The sequence below is a fragment of the Equus asinus genome, chromosome 8 (assembly GCF_041296235.1).
Source record: "Equus asinus isolate D_3611 breed Donkey chromosome 8, EquAss-T2T_v2, whole genome shotgun sequence".
In the NCBI taxonomy this organism is placed as follows: Eukaryota; Metazoa; Chordata; class Mammalia; order Perissodactyla; family Equidae; genus Equus; species Equus asinus.
Window position 1 is genome coordinate 95,156,813 of NC_091797.1, and position 20,351 is coordinate 95,177,163.

At 44.9% G+C, this 20,351-nt stretch overlaps 1 gene segment (V, D, J or C); it reads left to right on the top strand.

Moving 5' to 3' along the window:
- Positions 1 to 250: 250 nt before the first annotated feature.
- The window catches only part of LOC106848155 (immunoglobulin lambda variable 3-19-like), a 168,917-nt gene continuing 148,816 nt past the window's right edge, over positions 251 to 20,351 (top strand). Inside the window, 2 exon segments of the V gene segment in view lie at positions 251 to 371; positions 520 to 810. Coding sequence covers positions 326 to 371; positions 520 to 810 — 337 coding nt within the window.

Here is a 20,351-nt window from a genome sequence, read left to right on the forward strand (position 1 = left end):
TCACTAGAGCAGGACTGAGGGGTTCTCCCCAAGACCAGAGAGGAAGCCCAGGGCACAGACTGAGGTGTGTGAGCATGTGCTGGGGCAGGGGGCAGCACTTCCTCACTCAACACCAGAGAGGCTCTGAGTGCTCAGGGACAGGCCTTGGGAACAGGACCCACTTTCACAGCCTCATTCAAGCTGAGCCCTTTTCTGCTCAGCAAGGAGACACCCAACAAGGCCACAAAAAGGAGGAAGTAGATTTGCATTTCTTCAGAGAATAAAAGAGGCCCTGAGGCACATCTCAGCTGTGGGCTCAGAGGCAGAGCTCTGGGGAATCTCCATCATGGCCTGGACCCCTCTCTTGCTCCCCCTCCTCACTCTCTGCACAGGTGCGGCCCTTTAGGGCTCAACCCCCAAAGAAACCAGGGAGCAGCCTGGCCCTGACCTTCATCTCTGCAGAGGAGAGGCCGCAGAGTGTGTACCCTCTGGGAATGAGAACTTCATCCTCACACTCACCTCTCCTCTCCTCTCTTGCAGGTTCTGTAGCCTCTTCTGAGCTGACTCAGCCACCTGGGGTGTCTGTGGCCTTGGGACAGACGGCCACCATCAACTGCCAGGGAGAGAGCATAGAAAGCTATAATGCTAACTGGTACCAGCAGAAGCCAGGCAAGGCCCCCATGCTGGTAATCTATGCTAATAGTGAGCAGCCCTCAGGGATCCCTGAACGATTCTCTGGCTCCAGCTCAGAAGGCTCAGCCACCTTGACCATCAGTGGAGCCCAGGCTGAGGACGAGGCAGACTATTACTGTCAGGTGTTTGATTTTAGCGGTAATGAAGCTCACAGTGACACAGGCTGATGGGGAAGTGAGACACAAACCCCTCGTCATCTGTGTAGCATTCTCCTCCAGCCCCAGGAGGACTGTAGACAAAGCTATGAGTCTGTCTGGCCCAGGTCCCCAGATCTGAGATCCCCAGGCTCCCTCTCCTCCCAGCCCTCCAGGCAGGCTCTGCAGGGAGTGGGTCAGCACAGGACCCGAAAACAGTTATTGTAACTATCTTTCATTTGTTATTGTGGGTAGAGGAAAGATTGAACATGTCAGGGACAGATGTGAAAGACATTCTAAAAATACTAAATCATATTTATGGAGATGAAAACTACAAGGTCTGAGATTTTAAAATACACTGGATGAGAGTGACAGCAGAATAGATGCTTCCAAAGAAGAGGTTAAATTAGTGAACTTGATGTCATGGTAATATAAACTATTCACAATGAAACACAGAAAGAAAAAGACTGAAAAAACGAGTGAATTATAGGACGACTTTATACAGACTAAATAGTATGTAGTTGGAGGAAGTGAGGGAGAGAGGAAGAGAACTTGGTGGTGAATATAAAAAATAGTTGAAGATATAATAGCCAAAAGTATTTCAAAATTGGTGAAATCCATAAACCAATATATCCAAGAAGCTCAACAAAGCTCAGGCAGAGGAAACATGAGAAACAGCACCAACACCCACCATAATGGAACTGGTACAAACCAGTGATGAGGACACAATCTTAAAAGCAGCCACAGAGAAAAGACACATTACATACAGAGGAACAAACATCATGTGAGAGCAGATTTCTCATTAGGAGTCACGTGAGCAGGAAGACAGTGGAGCAATGTCTTTAAAATACTAACAGAAAACACTTGTTAACTCCTAATTCTTTACCCAGTGAAAATACCATTCAAAGATGAAGGTAAAATAAAACTTTTTAAGACTGCAGAATTGATCACCAGCAGATCCTCACTACAAGAAATAGTACAGGATGCCCCTCAGATAGAAGGAAATGATGACAGATAGAAATGTGAATCCACACAAAGAAATAAAAAGCACAAGATACAGTAACTATGTGGATAAATATAGAAATGATTTTATTTCTTAATGTCTATAAAAGATAGTCATCTGCTCAAAGCAATGATAATAATACTTGGAGACATAATAAATGTAAAAATAAAATATATGACAATGATATCACAAATTCCATGTGGAGAGAATAATATGTTATGAAAATGTAAACTGCACTATAAGTATACTATATGAGAAAAGGTAGCATATCACTAGAAGGTCAACTTTGGTAAGTGAATAATTTAAGTTGAAAAACATTAAAATAAAAATATTTTAACAACAAATAGTTATAGCTGATAAGATATATTAGTTATGCTTCTCCAGAAGATACAAAACAAATAGGATATGTATCTCATATGTATATAAAATATATACGTGCTTATCTATATACTCACATGTACATACACATATATATATGAAAGAGAAATGCATTATGTGTATGATGTATTTTTATATAGAAAGAGAGAAAGATTTAAGTAATGGCTTTTGCAATTTTGGGGCTGGCAAGTCTGAAATCTGTAGGCAGACCAGAGCTAGAAATTCAAGTAGGAGTTGATGTTTCAGTCTTTGGCCAAATTTAGCCTGAATGACTGAAGATGTTAAGAGGAAACAGAGAAGAAAATAAAAGACCCAAATCCAACTTCTAGAGATGAAAACTACATTGTCTCAGATTAAAAATACAAGGAATGAGATTAACATCAGATATGATACTTCAGGAGAAGAGATGCATGAACTTGAGGACACAGCAATAGCAATTGCAAAATGATACCCAGAAAAAAAGACTTTAAAAAATTATCAGAGAATCACTGAGTTATAGGGCAACTTTAAGCCACATAATATTGATGACATTGAAGTCCCCAAAAAAGAGAGAGTGGACTGAGGAGGACAGAAAAATATTTGAATAAATTATGGCCAAAAACATTCCAAATTTGATGAAAATTCTAGTCCTCAGATCCAAAAATCTGAAGAAAACTCAAGTACATAAAATAGAAAAAAAATGCACACAAATGAATATCGAATTGCTTCAGACAGTGAAAAAGAGAGAATCTTAAAAGCAACCAAAGAGGAAAGACACACTCATTCGGGAGAAGAAAGATAAAGATTTTTTCAGATTTCTTGTTAGAAGAAATGCAAGTGAAATGGCAGTGGACAAACATCTCTAAAAAGCTGAAATAAAAATCTTAATCCTGGGCCAGCCCTGTGGCTAAGTGGTTAAGTTCGCATGCTCTGCCTCAGTGGCCCAGGGTTTCACCAGTTAGGATCCTGGGCATGGACATGGCACCACTAATCAAGACATACTGAGGCAGCATCTCACATAGCACAACCAGAGGCACTCACAGCTAGAATATACAACTATATACTGGGGGGGCTTTGGGGAGAAGAATAAAAAAGAAAAAAAAAGAAGAAGATTGGCAACAGATGCAGCTCAGGTGCCAATCTTTAAAAAAAACTTAATTCTTTGCACAGGGATAACGTCTTTCAAAAATTAAGATTAATTAAAAGAAATTTCAGACATACAAAAACTGACTGAATTTGGTCATTTGAAGACCCATCATAGAAGAAATAATAACATACACTCCTCAGGAAGAAGGAATAGTATAGAGAAAGAATCTGTATCTGCAAAAAAGAATGAAAGAACCAGAAATACTAACTACAAGGATAAATATTAAAACTTTTTCATTGTATAAGTCTATTTTAAAGATAATTCACGGACTAAAGAAAAATATAATTGCTACATGTGTTGTAATTTATACTGTAGGCAAAAGTAATAGGTAAAACAACTATAGAAAAAAGAATGAGAGGAAAGAGATGGAAGCATGTTATAAGGTTCTTTTACTATATGTGATGTGATATAATATCACCCGAATGCAGACTTTGACCAGTTACAGATAATAAGATGGCAAAGAGTTATGGCTAGTCAGCCAAAAAAGGACATAAAATGGAATCATAACAATACTCAATCAAAAAGAAACAAATAAAGGAAAAAAGGGAACAAAAAAGAGATGAGACAAAGAAAATTAATACTAAGATGTTATCTTTAAAATATATTAATAACCACATTCATTGTAAATGGTTTAAATAACACAATTAGGAGACAGAGATTGTCACATTAAGTTTAAAAGCAAGACCCAACTACAGGCTGTATACAAGAAACTCACAAAAGAAAAAGACACAAAAATCTAAGTGAGAGTTCATGATAAATTTTCCCCCAATTCTTCTGAGAAGATAGAGGATTCTGAGACCACCAGACATGCAAAAATGGTTAGGAAGGTAAATTCTATGTCATGTACATTTTACCACAATTAAATCATTGGGAAAAATTCACGGTGAACAGATCATGAGACACAGCTATAGAAACGTCATTCACCTATCCCACCCCAGCCTCCAAGACCTGGGTCCTATGTGAGAGCACAAGGTAAATGAGGTGCACGCATGTTAAGTGGAGGTGAAGAAGGAAGGCCCTGAAGATGTAGTGGAAGGAGACTGTGAGGATGGAGCCAAGATGGGGATTGTATAGAGACAGCCCAGCGTGAGGATTTTGCTAGGGATTTTCTCTGCTTCATCTAGATCATCTAAAATGTTGGCATTCATTACTTGTCATATTACCTCATAATATTGTTAATTATTATAGGGTCAGTAGTGATGTTTTGATCTTCCTTTTCTTACACTGGGCTTGATTTTCTCTCCTTTTTTTACCTTTATGTGGTGAAAGCTTAAATTATCTGTTTTATATCTTTCTTTCCAATGTTTAGCATTTAAAGCTATAAATTTTCCTCAAAGCACTGCTTTAACTACAGTCCTTACATTTTGGTATGCTTTATTTTATGTGTTAATAAAAGTCAGTATTGTTTCATTTACATTGTGATTTCTTATTTGACTCATGATTTACTTCAGGTATATACTTCAATTCTCAAATAAGTGGGTTTTTCAACACTTATTCAGGTTGTTTTAAATTTAATTCTGTGTGGGCATGCTTTTTATGATTCCAGTCCTTTTAATATAGTGAAATTTGATTAAGAATATGGTCAATAGTTGATAATTTTCCAAATGTACTTCAGGAAATTGTGTCTTTGGCTACTGTGGGTGAAACATCCTACAAGTGTCCGTTATGTCAAACTGTAGATAGCATTGTGTAAAACTTCTATATCCTTACTGATTCTCTCTCTCTTTCCCACCCCCTCTCTCTATGAGAGATAGATATTGAAATGCCAGAATCTAATCATGTAAGTTTCTATTCCTCCTTTGAGAGAGGAAACTCTTCAAATCATGAGTTCAATGGCTTTGTAATCCTGACAAAAGTTTCTTGTGATTTCCCAACACTGACCAGGAAGAGAAAGGCAGAGTTCAGATCCCACCTGGCAATGTCCTGGGAGCAGGTGAGGGTCACAGGGATGTGCCTCCACTGCTTAGGCCGATTCAGGCAGGGGTTTTGCACAGAGATCTCAACAGACAGAGAGCTTTGGAGTTCTGCTTTTATTCCTAAGAGGATTGATGAGTTATGTGTGGGAGGAAACTGCATGAGGTTGAGGAAAGAACCACCCAGAGACACTAGAGGAACATTCTGCAAGGCTCACACTCACAGCGTCATATAGTGCTTGTTCCTCAGACAAAGGGGAAAGCTCCTAGTGAAGGTATCAGGTTGATTAGTCAGGAGAACTTGCCTCAGTGGTGGGGAAAATTAGCCCCAGACCAAAGGCTGCTCTGTTGCCACCTAAGAAAGTGCACCAGCAAGTTGAAAAAGGGTAGAACATGTAACATTACTGTTCAATGTTCAAGTAACATTACTGAGTCCAAAAGAAAAAAAACGAAACATAAAGAGAAATACAAGTGTCCTGGTCCAAACAAGGAAAAACTCCCAATACCTGGCATCCTATCAAAAAATTTACTACAAAGAATCAGGAAATCATGAACCATAACATGTACAGAATCAGTTATTTCAAAATGATCCTGTTGATTCCCAGATGATTTAATTTGTAGACAAGGACATGAAAGTAATTTTTATGACTATATTTCATGTGTTCATTTGGGAATTGGAAAGACTGACACATTAAACAGAGATATAGAGGCATTAAAAAATACCAAAATTGAACTTTTAGAAATTAAAACTGCAGTATCTGAAATTGAAAAATACACTGAATGAAACTGACAGCAGGGGTTGGCCCCGTGGCCGAGTGGTTAAGTTCGCGCCCTCCACTGCAGGCGGCCCAGTGTTTCGTTAGTTCGAATCCTGGGCGTGGACATGGCACTGCTCATCAAACCATGCTGAGGCAGCATCCCACATGCCACAACTAGAAGGACCCACAACAAAGAATATACAACTATGTACTGGGGGGGCTTTGGGGAGAAAAAGAGAGAAAAAAAAAAAGAGAAACTGACAGCAGATTAGATGCCCCAAATAAAAAGACTAGTGAACTTGATGACAAGCAATACAAACTATTCAAAAGGAAGCACAGCAAGAGAAACGACTGAGCAAAGTGACCAGGACATCTTTGAATTAGCGGACAAGTTTGCGTGGACTCAACGTGTGGAATTGGAGGCTCCAAGGAGAAAAGTTGGGAGGAGAGTGAGGATGCAAAAACTAGCTGAGGAAATAATAACCAAAAATAGTCCAAATTTGGTGAAAACTATAAATGCACATATCCAAGAACCTTATCAAATCTCAAGCACAAAAAAAAAATATTTGAAGAAAGCAACACCAACATACATCATAACAGAAATGGACTATTGAGAGACACTCTAAGAGCAGCCAGAGAGAAAAGACGAACAGGGGAGGCTGATGGGAGCAGGACTCCTGAGAGTGAGCCCCACAGTCTCCTGAACCTGCAGGGTTGTGGGCTCCTGCAAGACTCAGCTGCCCCCATCAGTGTCACCGTGAGACCCCTGTCACTCCCACCTGCTCAGGAGAGAAAGGACCAAGCAATACTGCAGAGCAGAGCCAGCAGGACCGAGGCCAGGGCCCTGCACAGCCACAGCAGCTCCCCCGTCCCCACAGATTCTCCTGGGCGCAGCCCTGATGGTCACCACCATGTGCAGGCTGAAGGAGGGGGGGTCTCCGTATGATGGCCAGACCAGGATGGGGATGGGCACTGAGCCTGGAGAATCCAACGAAAAGGCTCAGTAAAGTGTATGCCATTGAAAGGAGGAACAGACAATACCAGGTCTTAATAATAGGAGATTCTCAATTTTATTAAAACCACAGATCATGCTAGTGTAGAAATTCTCCCATCATTAACTTGGAGAGTTCTGAGATGAAAGAAAAATAAAAGTAAGAGAGATAATATAGGATATAAAACTGAGTTTTAGCTCAGGAAACACCAGGTGTTCCTGCTGAAGACCCAACTGTCCTTATGGGTTGGAGGTAGCATCAGTCATGGATCCCAAATACTTAAGGCCTGGGTCCCTATAGGGCATCACTTAGGTTTTGTGGGCTTTTACTTTTTTGCAGAAGAGCTGTAGATATGCCCTCTCCTTTCTTCCAACAAAAACAATGAACCACGCTGGAGCATTTAAACCCTGGGACATGGTTACAGGAACTACACCTGACCTGCCTCCCTGAAACCCGTGTTTGACCTTTCTGTGCTACACTGAGCAGGGCAGGGGTCAAAGGTGACACAGAGGGAGAACTGGACTTGCTGGTCCACACCCTCTCGGGTGACAGATGCTCTGGGGTGTCCTGTAGGAGGGAAGCTCCTGGTGTGAGTTTTCCTCCACCAGCAGGGGGCAGAAGAGTTGCAGCCAGGAGCATACAGGACAGAGGCCAGGGCTTCCCAGGTGGAGCCTCAGAGGGAGACCAACCCTGGAGGTAAGCAGGTGTCCAAGGTTCAGCCCTCAGAAGTCAAGACAGGTCATCCAATTCCCTTGGTCTGCAGCGACTACATTGTGAGGCTGAGGCACACAGTGTCACCGCAGGACACTGCCAGGGCCAGGGCACAGTGAGTGTCTCACCTGGGAGATGCAGCTGGGAAGCCTGGTCCCAGGTGTCAGCTTGGGCAGCTCCCGCAGAGCCGTGATTCACTCGGGAGACCACCCTGAGATCAAGGAGCTCTATTGAGGAGCACAATTTGAAAGGATGGGGCTCCCAGGGCCTGTCCTTCACCCAGGACACCTGCCTAAACTTTCTGCCCACTCACAAGTGGCTTTCCCCTCATTGTCCAGCTCAAGCCCTGGGGAGCTGCCCCTTCTGTCCTAGGCGTGTCTAGAGAAACCCTGACCACTCACTGTCTGCCTCTCCTTCCCCACCTCCAGGCAAACTCCAACTCGAGGCACCACCTCCTTTGCTCAGGGTCATCTCAGGGTGTGGGAGATAGGGCACTCAGGTCCCAGGATGGAGCATCCATTGCCTCCTTCAGGAGACTTTCCAGAGTGAAGTAGATGCTCACTCCTCAGGTCACAGCTCTGGTCACTGGACTATGCTTGCTTCAGTGATAGGATCCACTTCATTGGAGGGACCACTGACCATCCAGCCCCCAGACTTCACACCCTGTGCAAAGACGTGACCTTGGAGACCCTCACAGGGACCATAAGCCGAAAGTTGATGTCTCTGCCAGGTCCGGTTTCTGGTGCTTTTAAGAAGTTTACATAAGATGTTGATGAAAGAAAAAAAAAAGAATCAAAGAATTGCCATTGTCATTAGCTAGTTTATTATGGGATGAGAGATGTCACAGGAGGGATGCAAATACCAGGTGTAAACTGAGTCTAGAAGTTATGATGGAGCCACAAAAGCGAGTAGTTGTTTAACAAGGAAGCTATCATATACAAAATGATTAATAAAAATTCTACTGGCACAAGTACATTCCAATGACACTATGCCAAGGATGGGGAAAAAACTGTGCCTGAGGGACCCCAAGAGAATGTTAAAGAGGAGGAGGAAGACAATGGGTCCATGACAAACCTTCAATGAGTTAGTGTTGTCAGTTATCTCTCAGGGGGCCCAGCTCAGCCCTCTGGCCAGGCTTCTGGAAGGCCACAGCCAAGCTGAGTGAGTCCAGGACAGAACATAGGCCAGAGGGGGTTGGGGACAGGTGCCATGTGGTCAGACCCCAGGAAGGTGACTGTGATCTCAGATCATGGAGTTATGATTTATTTTCTGACCCAAGTAGCAGGTGGAGGAAACAAGGGGAATCCACCCTCTTTTTCCTCAGTCACCTTGGATGTCACCACAGTTGGATTGAGACTCTCCATCTCAATGAGAAGCCCCAGGGGAAGGTAAATTTACATGAACACCATCCCACACTGCCTCAAAGAGCCTGAAAAAGAAAATAAGAAAATAAGCCCAGCAGTGCTGTGAGCTCAGAGGGAGAGCTCTGGGATGTCTCCACCATGGACCCCTCTCCCGCTCCCCCTCCTCACTCCCTGAATAGGTGCTGCTCTCCAGGCTCTGCTGACAGGCTCAGCTCCCAAAGAGACCAGAGACAGCCTGACCTAGAACTTCAGCTCTGCAGAGAGGAAGATGCAGGCTTTGTGCACTCTGGGAATGAGATCCTCATCCTCATACTCACTCTCACCTCCTCTCTTCCAGGTTCTGTGGATTCCTCTGACCTGACTCAGCCAGACATGTGGTGTCTGTGTCATTGGGACAGACAGCCAGGATCACCAGCCAGTGAGAGAGCACAGAAAGTTATTATGCTCACTGGTCCCAGCGGTGGTCAGGCCAGGACCCTGTGCTGGTCATCTATGAGTATAGTGAGAGTCCCTCAGGGATCCCTGATTGATTCTCTGCCTCCAACTCAGGGAACATGGCCACTCTCACCATCACTGGGGCCCTGGCTGAGGACAAGAATGATGATTACAGGTTTGGGATAGTGATAGTGATGAAGCTCAGTGTCACAGGCTGATGGGAAAGTGAGACAAAATCCCCTTCCTCCTCTATGTTGTACAGTCCTCCTCCCCAGGAGGGCTGTAAACAAAGACATGAGCAGGTCTGTCCCAGGTGCCCAGATCTGAGATCCCCAGGCTGCCCTCTCTTCCAAGCCCCAAAGACAGACTCTGCCTACAGGGGATCAGGAGAGGGTTTGGGTTGGCGGGACCAGGCCATCCTGGATTTTTCTGGGCCAGGGTGTGATTTGGAAATAGAGGGACTGAATGGAAGGACAGACACACATTCACGCTTCTTTGTAGTCCCTGGATTTCTTACATGTGGTGATGATGACTATGGCATTGCCTTCTCTCCATGGCCCACATGTCCTGGACTATCCCCAAAACTGCCCAGAGCAGCTGAGTGCCTGAAGCCCCATGGCAGTGTGGGATTCTGAATGGAGCAAACAAACCAGTGCAGTGGACACTGTGGTGTCCACCTAGATTCTTCTTCAGTCCTGATCCCCCACCCAAACAAGCTGGGAGCCCCTGGCAGCTCAAAGTGTGTCCTCACTGGGAAGTGCCATTGTCTGTAGAGAATTGCCTCCTCCAAGGTTATGCCCCCTCTCTGATTGTGACTCAGGACGAAAGACTGCTTTATGCCAAGACCCCGAGGACCTGCCTTAGTTTAGGATGACCTTACGGGGTCTCCCATCTGAGTCCTCAACTCTTACCACATTGTGAGTCTGCCCAGTCTTGCTTCCATGCTTTCCTCCAGAGAGATTTTCCAAACTCTATGCATACAATTCTCCACGTCACAGTGTGTTTCCAGGGAGAGAAAGAGAAAACAAAAGTCTAGAGGGAAGAGTGTGAAAGAGGAGAGATCTGCACGAAGTGAGAACCCTGGAGTCCTGTATATATTCCTAAGAGGACAGACGGGTCATGGGTAGGAGGAAACTGCGTGAGGTTGAGGAAGGAAACACAGACACTAGAGGAACTTTCTGCAGGGCTCACACTCACACAGTCATGTAGTGCTTTTTCCCCAGTCAGAGGAGAGAGCTGCTAGTTAAGGTGTCAGGCTGACTAGTCAGGAGAACTTGCCTCAGTGGTGGGGTAAATTAGCCCCAGACTAAAGGCTGCTCTGTTGCCAACTAAAGAGTGTACAAGCAAGTTGAGAAAAGATGGGCCTGTGTCCAAGTCACTGAATCCAAAAGTGAAAAAAAAATCATAGATAGAAATACGAGTACGCAGGATGCAAGAAGGAAAGAACTCACAATACCTGGCATCCTATGAAAAATTTCTAACAAAGAATCAGCGATGTGAGAGCTAAAAGAAGTATAAAATCAATTAATCTAAATAAGCCCTGAAATTAACCAAATGATATAATTTATAGACAAGGATACAAAAGCAATTATTATAACTGTAATCCATGTGTTCATGAACATGTTAGCGGTGACATATGTACTTACATACAGATACACCTTGATCTCCTGGCACTGCATTAGAAGTACTACATATATAATATATAAAAGATCTGAAATCACTAATGTAACATTCCACCCTAATATACTGTAAAAAGAAGAGAAAACTGACACAAAAGCAGGCAGAAGGAAGTAAATGCTAAAGATAAAGTAGAAATAAAGGATAGAAATAGAAACACATTAGAGAAAACCAAGAAAACTAAAAGTTGGTTCTTTGAAAACAACAAAAATATTGACAAACCTTTAGAGTGGCCAATCATTAATAAAAAAGTCAAAGTGCTAAAACCAAGGGGGAAAAAAGAGCCATTACTACTGAAATAAAACAAAACTTTAAGACTGTGAGTGATTACTATAAAAAAATGACAAAAAATTAAATGAAATGGATAAAGTCCTAGAAAGATACAAGTCACTAAAACTGACTGAAGAAAAAATAAAAAACCTGATGAAGTTTGCAACAAGAAAAGAGATTAAATCATTAAGCAAAAATTACCTACAAAGAAAGACCCAGACGAAGAAGCCTTCATTGGAGAAAGCCATCAAATATTTAAAGAAGAATTAAGATCTACTATTCATAAGCTCTTCCAAAAAATAGAAGGGGATAGAAAAATTACCATCTCGCTCGATTAGACCACAATTACCCTGATACCAAAACCGAATGAATAGATCACAAGGAAGAGAAAGTATAGATGGATGACACTTATGGATTTAAACACAACAATCCTCTACAAATTACTGAAAACCTAATCCAGCAACATAACAAAAGGAATATACACCATGACCAAGTAGTACTTGTTGCAGGAATGCAAGGTTGATTTACCACCTGAAAATCAGTTGATGGACTGTACCATATTAATAGAATAAAGGACAAAAGTCATGATCTTCTCAAGAGTCACAATGTTTTCATGCAGCAGACATTGCTTCCGGTTGTGTTTCTAGTCCTATTATTGAATCAAACAGGTGAGATGGGAGGTGCAGAGATCAGATGGAGGCTTATTCCATAAAAAGAATCTGGATGCCCCACACCCAATGTGAGGATTTTGATGATAAATGATAAAGGTGTATGATTCTGTGTTTCTGAATGTTCTGGTATTCAAAGACCGTTTCCTAGACATATGTTATGGACACAGAATGAAAGGTGACACATTGGTGAGGAGCAGGGTCATGGGAAGGTTTCAGTCAGAGAGAAAAACATATAGAAACCAGAAGGCAGAAGAGAGCATGAGGTGTGAGAAAGTAGGAAAGTTCAGATCAACTGGGCCTGAGTGAGATCAAGGAAAGAACAGGAAACACCTATTTCTATCTGGACATCCCATTGGGATATCACTCCCAACCCACCACCCATGTGGCTTGCAAAAAAACTCCTGCTCTTAAACATTTCCCTACATCATTGTGGGGTCTAGAATCTAAATCAAGCTCAGTTCACAAGGGCAGGGCAATTCAGCCCGAAGACCCAGGTGGTCCAGGAAGCACTTAGGGAGACAAGCAGGAGGAAGTGAGAGTTTCCACGGTGACCTAGACCAGAGCTTCTGAGACTTCAGTGAGCACATAGTCCCCTGGGGGTCTCCACAAAATGCAGAGGCAGCTGCAGCAGGTCAGGGTGGGGGCCAGGAATCTGCATGTCTAACAGCTCCCAGGGGAGCCTGTGTGGCTGGTCCTCTGAGAACCACACTGAGTGGCTTCACTCCTGCTCACCTGCTACTCACATCTCAGGTGAGAATCATCACAGGAAGGCACAGTCTGTGAAGCACAGGGGGTCTGCTCTCCTTCTCACTCAGGGTGGATGGGGCCTTGGCCCTACACTCAGCTCTGTCCACATTTCCTCCTCCTGTCAGACATGGGAGCCCAGTCTGTCCTGACTCAGCCTCCTTAGGCATCTGGCAACCCAGAAGCTGCTGGGAGCTTTGATGGTGAGGGCCGTACAGAAACTGTCTACTCAGCAGCCATTTCCCATCACATGAACCAGTGAACTCATCTCTACAAGACCCTGGATTTCAAGGGACAGAGATTCTTGAATTTAAATAGACGGTAATTCTTTGGAAAAAGCACACTGAAAAAGGAAATCCTGACACATGTCCCTGCTGCCTGGGCTGCCAGCAGGAACAACTCAGCAAGTCCCAGGTGATGGAGACCTCCTGAGAGATCTGCATTAGGAAAAGACAGTCTAGTTCCATCTTTTCAGCACAGGAGGACGCGATCTCTGATCCTCTGCTCCCTAAGAACTTGGAGTTGAGAGAAGAGGGAGGACCCTATGAGACTAATCTGACCATAGTCTCCCGAGTCCTGCTCTAGATTTCTGGGGAGGTGAGGGTCCTGTCACTCATGGAGAGTCATGTGCAGGTGGCTTTCCAGTGTGAACAAGGGCAGAAACCACCTCTTTCCAGGGGAAATGGGAAAGTGTTCATGAGAATCTCACATCAGACCCAGAACTGAGCACTTGTGCAGCACAAACAAGCACAGGCTCTCATTCAAGAGATACATTCCATTCTTCACTTTTAGTTTCAGAAATAACACGTTTTGTGCAAATATAGGTCTATTTAAAAGATCAGATACCAACACACGTGCATGACGGTATAAACTGACAAGTCTGTGTTGAGCCCAATCGTGTTGCTCCATGGGGGAATACTATCTCAAAGCCCTTAATAAGATTGCATCATAGGCTGCATTTCTCTTCACATTTCTGTGGTTTATCATCTTAGTATCTTCAAAGGGGGCAAAAATATCAACTGGGTATTTTTTGAAAAAGGGAAAACAGAAACTTCCTCTATCCACACTCCTGACTTGTACCAAAGCAAAAACTTCATGGGGAAAGGGAATCACACAGAAAGCAAATAATTATTCTCTTCTTGATAAAGCCTGACAATATAATAGGATTATGTATTATACTTACAATGTAATGATCCTGCTACTTGACCATGAGTGGTAGATAGACTTTTAAGTCTTTTAAGCAGGGAGCCTTAAGAACAGTATTTCAACCGCACTTGCAGGATAAAAGATCATGAAAAGGTCCTTCCAGTTGATGATAATCTGGAGTGTGTTACTCTTAGGGTTTCTTTCAGCCCCAAAGGGAGCAGGGACCTGGCTTCCCTCCCAGGCACCTGACCTGTCCCATGTCCTGGTGCAGTAGCACCCCCACAGGCCACTGGGAGAAGTGACAGGGAGAAGCTGTCTCCATCAGGCTCCACAAATGTTGGCTGAGGGTTTTCTATGGTTCCCTCCCCCAGCCCAGGCTGGTTCCTGTACATTAGAGGAAAATGCTATGTCTGGCCTAGAACCAGCCAGGTCCTGCTCTTCTCTCCTCCTTCTCAGGTGTCCTTGGGAAAACTACCCACCCTCTCTCAGCCCCTTTCCTTCTCTGTCAAGTGCACACCCCTCCTTCTGTGTTCCCACAGGTCATTCAGTCTGTGGGACATTGGGGAATGTGGGGATGGGTTACCCACACAGGATGCTAGACAGCTGGTGCAGAATCAGAGGCACATGCAGCAGCTTAAGGCCCTACAAGGCTGCAGAGTGGGCGCAAAGATGGAGGAGGTCAGCAAGTACCGCCTGAGTATCTTCAGCCCCCAGATAAATGGGGGTGGTGTTGGAACCCACCTGTGTTTCACCTGTCCCTGCCCAGCACCATCCTGGACCATCATGCAGTTTACCTGCTAAGCTGTTCCCAGAATCCTGGTTTATTACCTGGAAATCCCCCCTTATTACATGGCTACATGTCACCCCTATCCCCAAATCCTTCACTTACAGGAAAGTGTCACATCAAACGGGAACTAGTCTGGATCCCAGAGCCCCTCGGTTTCCCTGGAAAGCCCTGGCTCTCACCCATGGGCACTGACTAGGCTCCTCCTCACACTCTCCTGTCACAGGTTTACTCCTCTTCCCCCAGCAATGGTGGCTCTGCTTTCATCGTTTTCATATTTTCACGGGAAATCTGAGCCCCTCTGTGCCTGGTCTGAGGCAGGCAGGGGGCTTGTGGAGAGAACAATTCCTGCCCTGGGGCAGCAGTCCGTGGCTCAGGAATCAGGAACTAAGCAGTGGGTCTGAATCTACCCCAGGACAGAGGGCGCCCCTGCACCTCCACAACCAGTGAGGAGCGGCCACCAGGGGGCAGCAGAGATCACCAGGCACAGCCGCCTGGACATGGGGTGAGCCTGGACATCAGAGGCTCTAACATGCAGAGGAGTTAGTAACCACGACCTCATACCAGAAGGAAAAGGTGTCCTAAATTTTCCATAGTGTCACCCTTCACTCTCAAGGACAAATTTTCTGTCACTGTGTGTGTCAGATCCTGCTCCTGAGGACATTGTCTATTTCTCTGGCTCCGGTCCAGGCATCTTGCCCTCAGTCCACCCTAATGGTGCTAACACACTGCCACTGTCTGCTAACACCATTCTCCCTGTGGTCACACATTTCCCTTCCCTCCCTGGGCTCTGAGAGCCCCCTGTCCTGACAGACACGGCCACTCCTCCTTCCCTGGAAGCCCCTCCACTGTCCCCTCACCTGTCCCTCCACTTACCTCTCCCAGGAAGGGGGAGGGGAGCCAGAAAATTCTAGTCTTCCTGTTTCCCAGTGCCTGAAACACAGCAATTTTCCCAATACACTCTCCTTGTTAATCTACTTACAATGTTTTGTTGATTAATATATTCCCTTGAGGACTTACTGAGGTTTGCAGCCTGCTCTCATTCTTATGCACCAACATTTCTTTCAAGCACATGATGTGTGATTGGCCCTGACCACCCAATGAGGATACTAAGGCACAGACCACATGACACTATGGCCAAGAGCAGAAACTCACAGCACCTTGATAACTGCTCAAGAATTCCATGTGTGCCTGGCAGAGGAGGAGTTTCATCCTTGGCTGTATCACTCAGGACCTGTGTCTGGGGTGGCCCTGCACCTGTCTAAGCCTCATAGTGTCACCTGTAGAAGGGGGATGAGCAGGGCCACTGCATAGGAGGCCTGGAGGTCAGAGGGGACTTAGTCTGTAAAGTTTCCAAAGGTAGAGCTGGGACTAGACCAAAATGTGAACATCACCCCAAAATGTTTATGGACCAGATAGTCTGGAGTCCTGAACCAAAATTCCCCACTTCCCTGGTGAGCAAGAAACAAACATACAGATGGCCTGGGTCACAGGATAATCCAGCATCAGCACTGTGGCTCTCCAGCCACCTACATGACAGCACCAAGGATCACCCCAAGGGCGGGGACTTCAGGTTCTTTAGAAAATTCACACAGACTCTACTGCTGAACTCTGCCTTGGCCAAACAAGTGCAGGGGTGGAGCCAGACCACAGTGAGGGGTAAAGAAGTTGCTGCAGATTATGAGACAGCATGAGAAGGAGAATTCCCTGGGCTGAGGGGTCGACCCTCTCTGTGTCCCTTGGGGTTGAGCCCTTCTCTGAAACCACAAAGCTCCTCAAGCAGCAGCCCCTGAGCCCTGGCTGATTTGCATGCCCAGCAGCTCTCTCCAGAAAGGGGATAAAAGAGGCCTGGGAGGAAACCTTCCCGGCATTGGGACTCGGGGAGCAGAATCAGGGCACCTCCACCATGGCCTGGACCCCTCTCTTCCTCTGCCTCCTTGCTTACTGCACAGGTGCTGCACCCAGGCTCACACCCACCCCCAGCCCCGGGGCTCTGGGACAAGCCTGGGCCTGACTCTGAGCTCAGCAGGGCACTACCTGTGGGGGCAGGATGCTCATGAACCTGCTGCAGGATAAGGGCTGGTGGGGCTGAAATCCCCCCACTGTGCTCACTGGCTCTGTGTGAGCCCTGAGGGGCTGCACCTGCCCAGAGAAAGAGGGGGGTATTTCTCACTTGTTTAAAGACTCTATCCATCAGTTGAGGCCATGGGCCACTGGGGATAAGATTGTTGAGGGTGGAGGGACATCCTATGGGTCCCCAGAATCCCTGGAGCTCAGGCCAGGTCAAACAGCCAGGGGATCTCCTGTGGATGAGACCTGAAGGTTGAGGCCCACTTCTTTTCTCTCTAGCAGGCTGTGCGGTCTCCTCTGAGCTGACACAGCCACCCTCAGTGTCTGTGGCCCCGGGACAGACAGCCATGATCACCTGCGGGGGAAATAACATTGGAGGGAAATATTCTTACTGGTACCAGCTGAAGCCGGGCCAGGCCCCTGTGCTGGTCATCTATAGTGATAGCAAACGACCCTCAGAGATCTCTTCCCGATTCTCTGGCTCCAACTCGGGGAACATGTCTGCCCTGATCATCAGCGGGGCCTGGACTGAGGACGAGGCTGACTATTACTGTGCTGTAGCTGATGGCAGTGGGAGCAGTTAGCAGTGACTCACAGTGACATAGAGAGATGGGGAAGTAGAACACAAACCTCCCTGCCCTGGCCTGGCCCTCACTGTCATCTGCCCTCTGAGCAGCTGTAGGTCAGGCCTTAGGCTCAAGTGTCCTTCCTCTTGCTGGCCAGGCCCTCCCAGGGCGGGAAGGCTCTGAGCAGGTTCTCTGTCCTCTCAGGGCCTCAGTTTATCCTGCTGAGAAAAGGCAGGATTAAGGGCTGTTCTGAGCTATGGGGACTGTTGAAAGAAGGTTTAGGAATTTATCACATAATCTCCAGATGTAACCAAGTGTCATGTGTGAGAGGAGAGAGATGTCTCACGTGGGGCAGCCCTGCTGGAATCCCTTTTCCTGAAGTAGAGCCAGCCCCGTGCAGTCCCAGGGTCTGTGCTCGTCTGGTTTCTTGGATGAGGCATCCCCAACATCCTCACCAGCTGGGTGAAGCCTCCGGAGAACTGGACACCAGGCCCCTGCTGGCCCTGGGGTGCTTCATATCCTAATATTTTACATATAGTATGGGGCAAGTGCAGACCCCACCTTGGGTCTCACATTTTCCTGGCTCCACTGCCATCCTACTGGCCCCAAAGTCCCATCACCTGAACCAGGCAGGTCTGACCCTGTTAGGGTTGATCGTGCCTCCCTTTTGGGTTTGGATTTGGTCATGGGGCTCTGGGCTGCTATCCTTAGAGCTTACCAGGAAACCCTCACACCAAGCCTGGGACCTTCCCCTCAGCTCCATTTTCAATGTTTGCAGGCATGAGAGGAACATCTCTGCTGGAAGGGGCTGAGGGAGTCTGCCTGGAAGGACATCTGATACCAGAGCATGAGTACCGTGTTCCCATGGGTTTCTTTTCTCTCATCTCTCCCTCTCTTCGGAAGTCCAACTAGTTCAATTTTGAAACATCCTACAAACAGAAAAGTTGAAAAAAATAGTGTAATGAACCCCCACATACTCTCTCCCTAGAGGCAACTCTGCTAACGCTGGTCACTTTGGCATCTCTATATCTCTCATCTATCTATCCATCATCTGTCTATTTTTCAATCATCTTTCTATCTATCTATTCAACTATCATCTATCATTCTATCTATCTCTCTATCTTCTATCATCTATTTCTTTCTTTCTTTATAATTTATCCATCATCTATCTATTTGTCTATCCATTAGTGTATCTATCTATCCATCATTCATCTGTCAATCTGTTTATCTATCTATTCATTTATCTTTTATCTATCATCTCTTTGGCACTGGTCTGTCTACCATCTACCTATCTATCTAATTATCATCTACTTTTCTATCCAGCATTTATCTATCTCTATATCTCTCTTTTTCTCTCTCTCCATCGACATACAATGATGTATACTGTTCTTCCAAGGGCAGACTCTTTTCGATGACTAAGACAATTAACAATGATCGTCTATCCAGTCTGTGTTGCACAAGAATATATCTTACCTGTTTATTTTTTTTTAATAAATCAGTATCCTCAAGATTAACAAGCCAACATTTGGTTATTAGTTCTATCCTGTCTACCATATCTCAGACTGTGCTCCTTGAAAACAAGAGTTAGAAAAAATCTCGCAAAAGTTCCCCAAGGAAGGATTTTTCATGTTTTGACCGACAGGGAGATCATTCGGAACTCATGGGCTCTGAGTTGCAGGGATGGGAAGACAGTGGCTAACCACAGTGCTACCAACGGACTTACAGATGTGGATGAGAAACTAAAAAGTGCAAAACATTTTCTCTGAAAATACAAAATCTGTTGAAAGTAATTAAGCAGGCACATTGTTTAGATGGCAATCATTCTTAAACTGACCTACAGATTCAACACAATCGCTATGATTATACCAACTTACTTCTCTATAGAAATTGGCAACCTGACTGTAAAATTCACCTAGAATTGGAAGAGATCCAGAACTGCCAAAACAATCCTGGAAAAGAAGAAAAAGCAGACTGACTCACACTGCCCAATTTCAAACTTAATACAAAGCAACGGTAATCCAGTCAGTATGGTCCTGGCACCATCTACATCAATGAAATAGAATTAAGAGCACAGAAATAAATCAAGGCATCTATGGTCAAGTGATTTTTGGCAAGGGCGCTAAAGCCATTCCATGGGGAAGAATAATCTATTCACCAAACCTTGATGGGACAACTAGACAGTGACATGCAACAGAATGAAGGGGGATGTGCCATCGTAGCGTGTGTAAAAATCCACTCAAAGAGAATTGAACCTCTAAGTGTAACAGCAAAAACCATAAAAATCTCAGAAGAAATGATGGAGGTAAATCTTCAAGTCCAAGGATTTGGCAAAGATTGGTAAACATGACACCAAAAGTACAAGAAACAAAAGACAAAAATGGATGAATTGGATTTTATGAAAATGACACATTTATGCTTCAAAGGCCACCACCCAGAAAGTGAAAAGACAACCCACAGAATGAGAGAAAATACTTAAAATCATGTATTTGACAAGAGACTTGTAACTAGAATAGACAGAAATCTTACAACTCAATAATAAAAAGTCAAGGATCTAAATAGATTTTTCTCCAGGGAAGATATACAAATGGCCAATAGGCTCATGAAAAGTGCTTATTATTATTAGTCATAAAGGAAATGCAAATCAAAACCAAAATTAGGGGCCGGCCCCAAAGCCTGGTGGTTAATTTCGGTGTGCTCTGATTCAGCGGCCTGGGTTCACGGGTTCGGATCCCAGGCACAGACCTGCACCACTCATCAGCCATGTTGTACTGGCTACCAAGGAATAAAATAAAGGAAGATTTGCACAGATGTTAGCTCAGGGCTAATCTTCCTCAGAAAAAAAAAATTAGATACTACTTCATCCCACTAGTATGGGTGGGATCAAAAAGTTGCCTAACAGCTAGTGTTGGTGAGGATGTGGAAAAACTGAAATCTTCA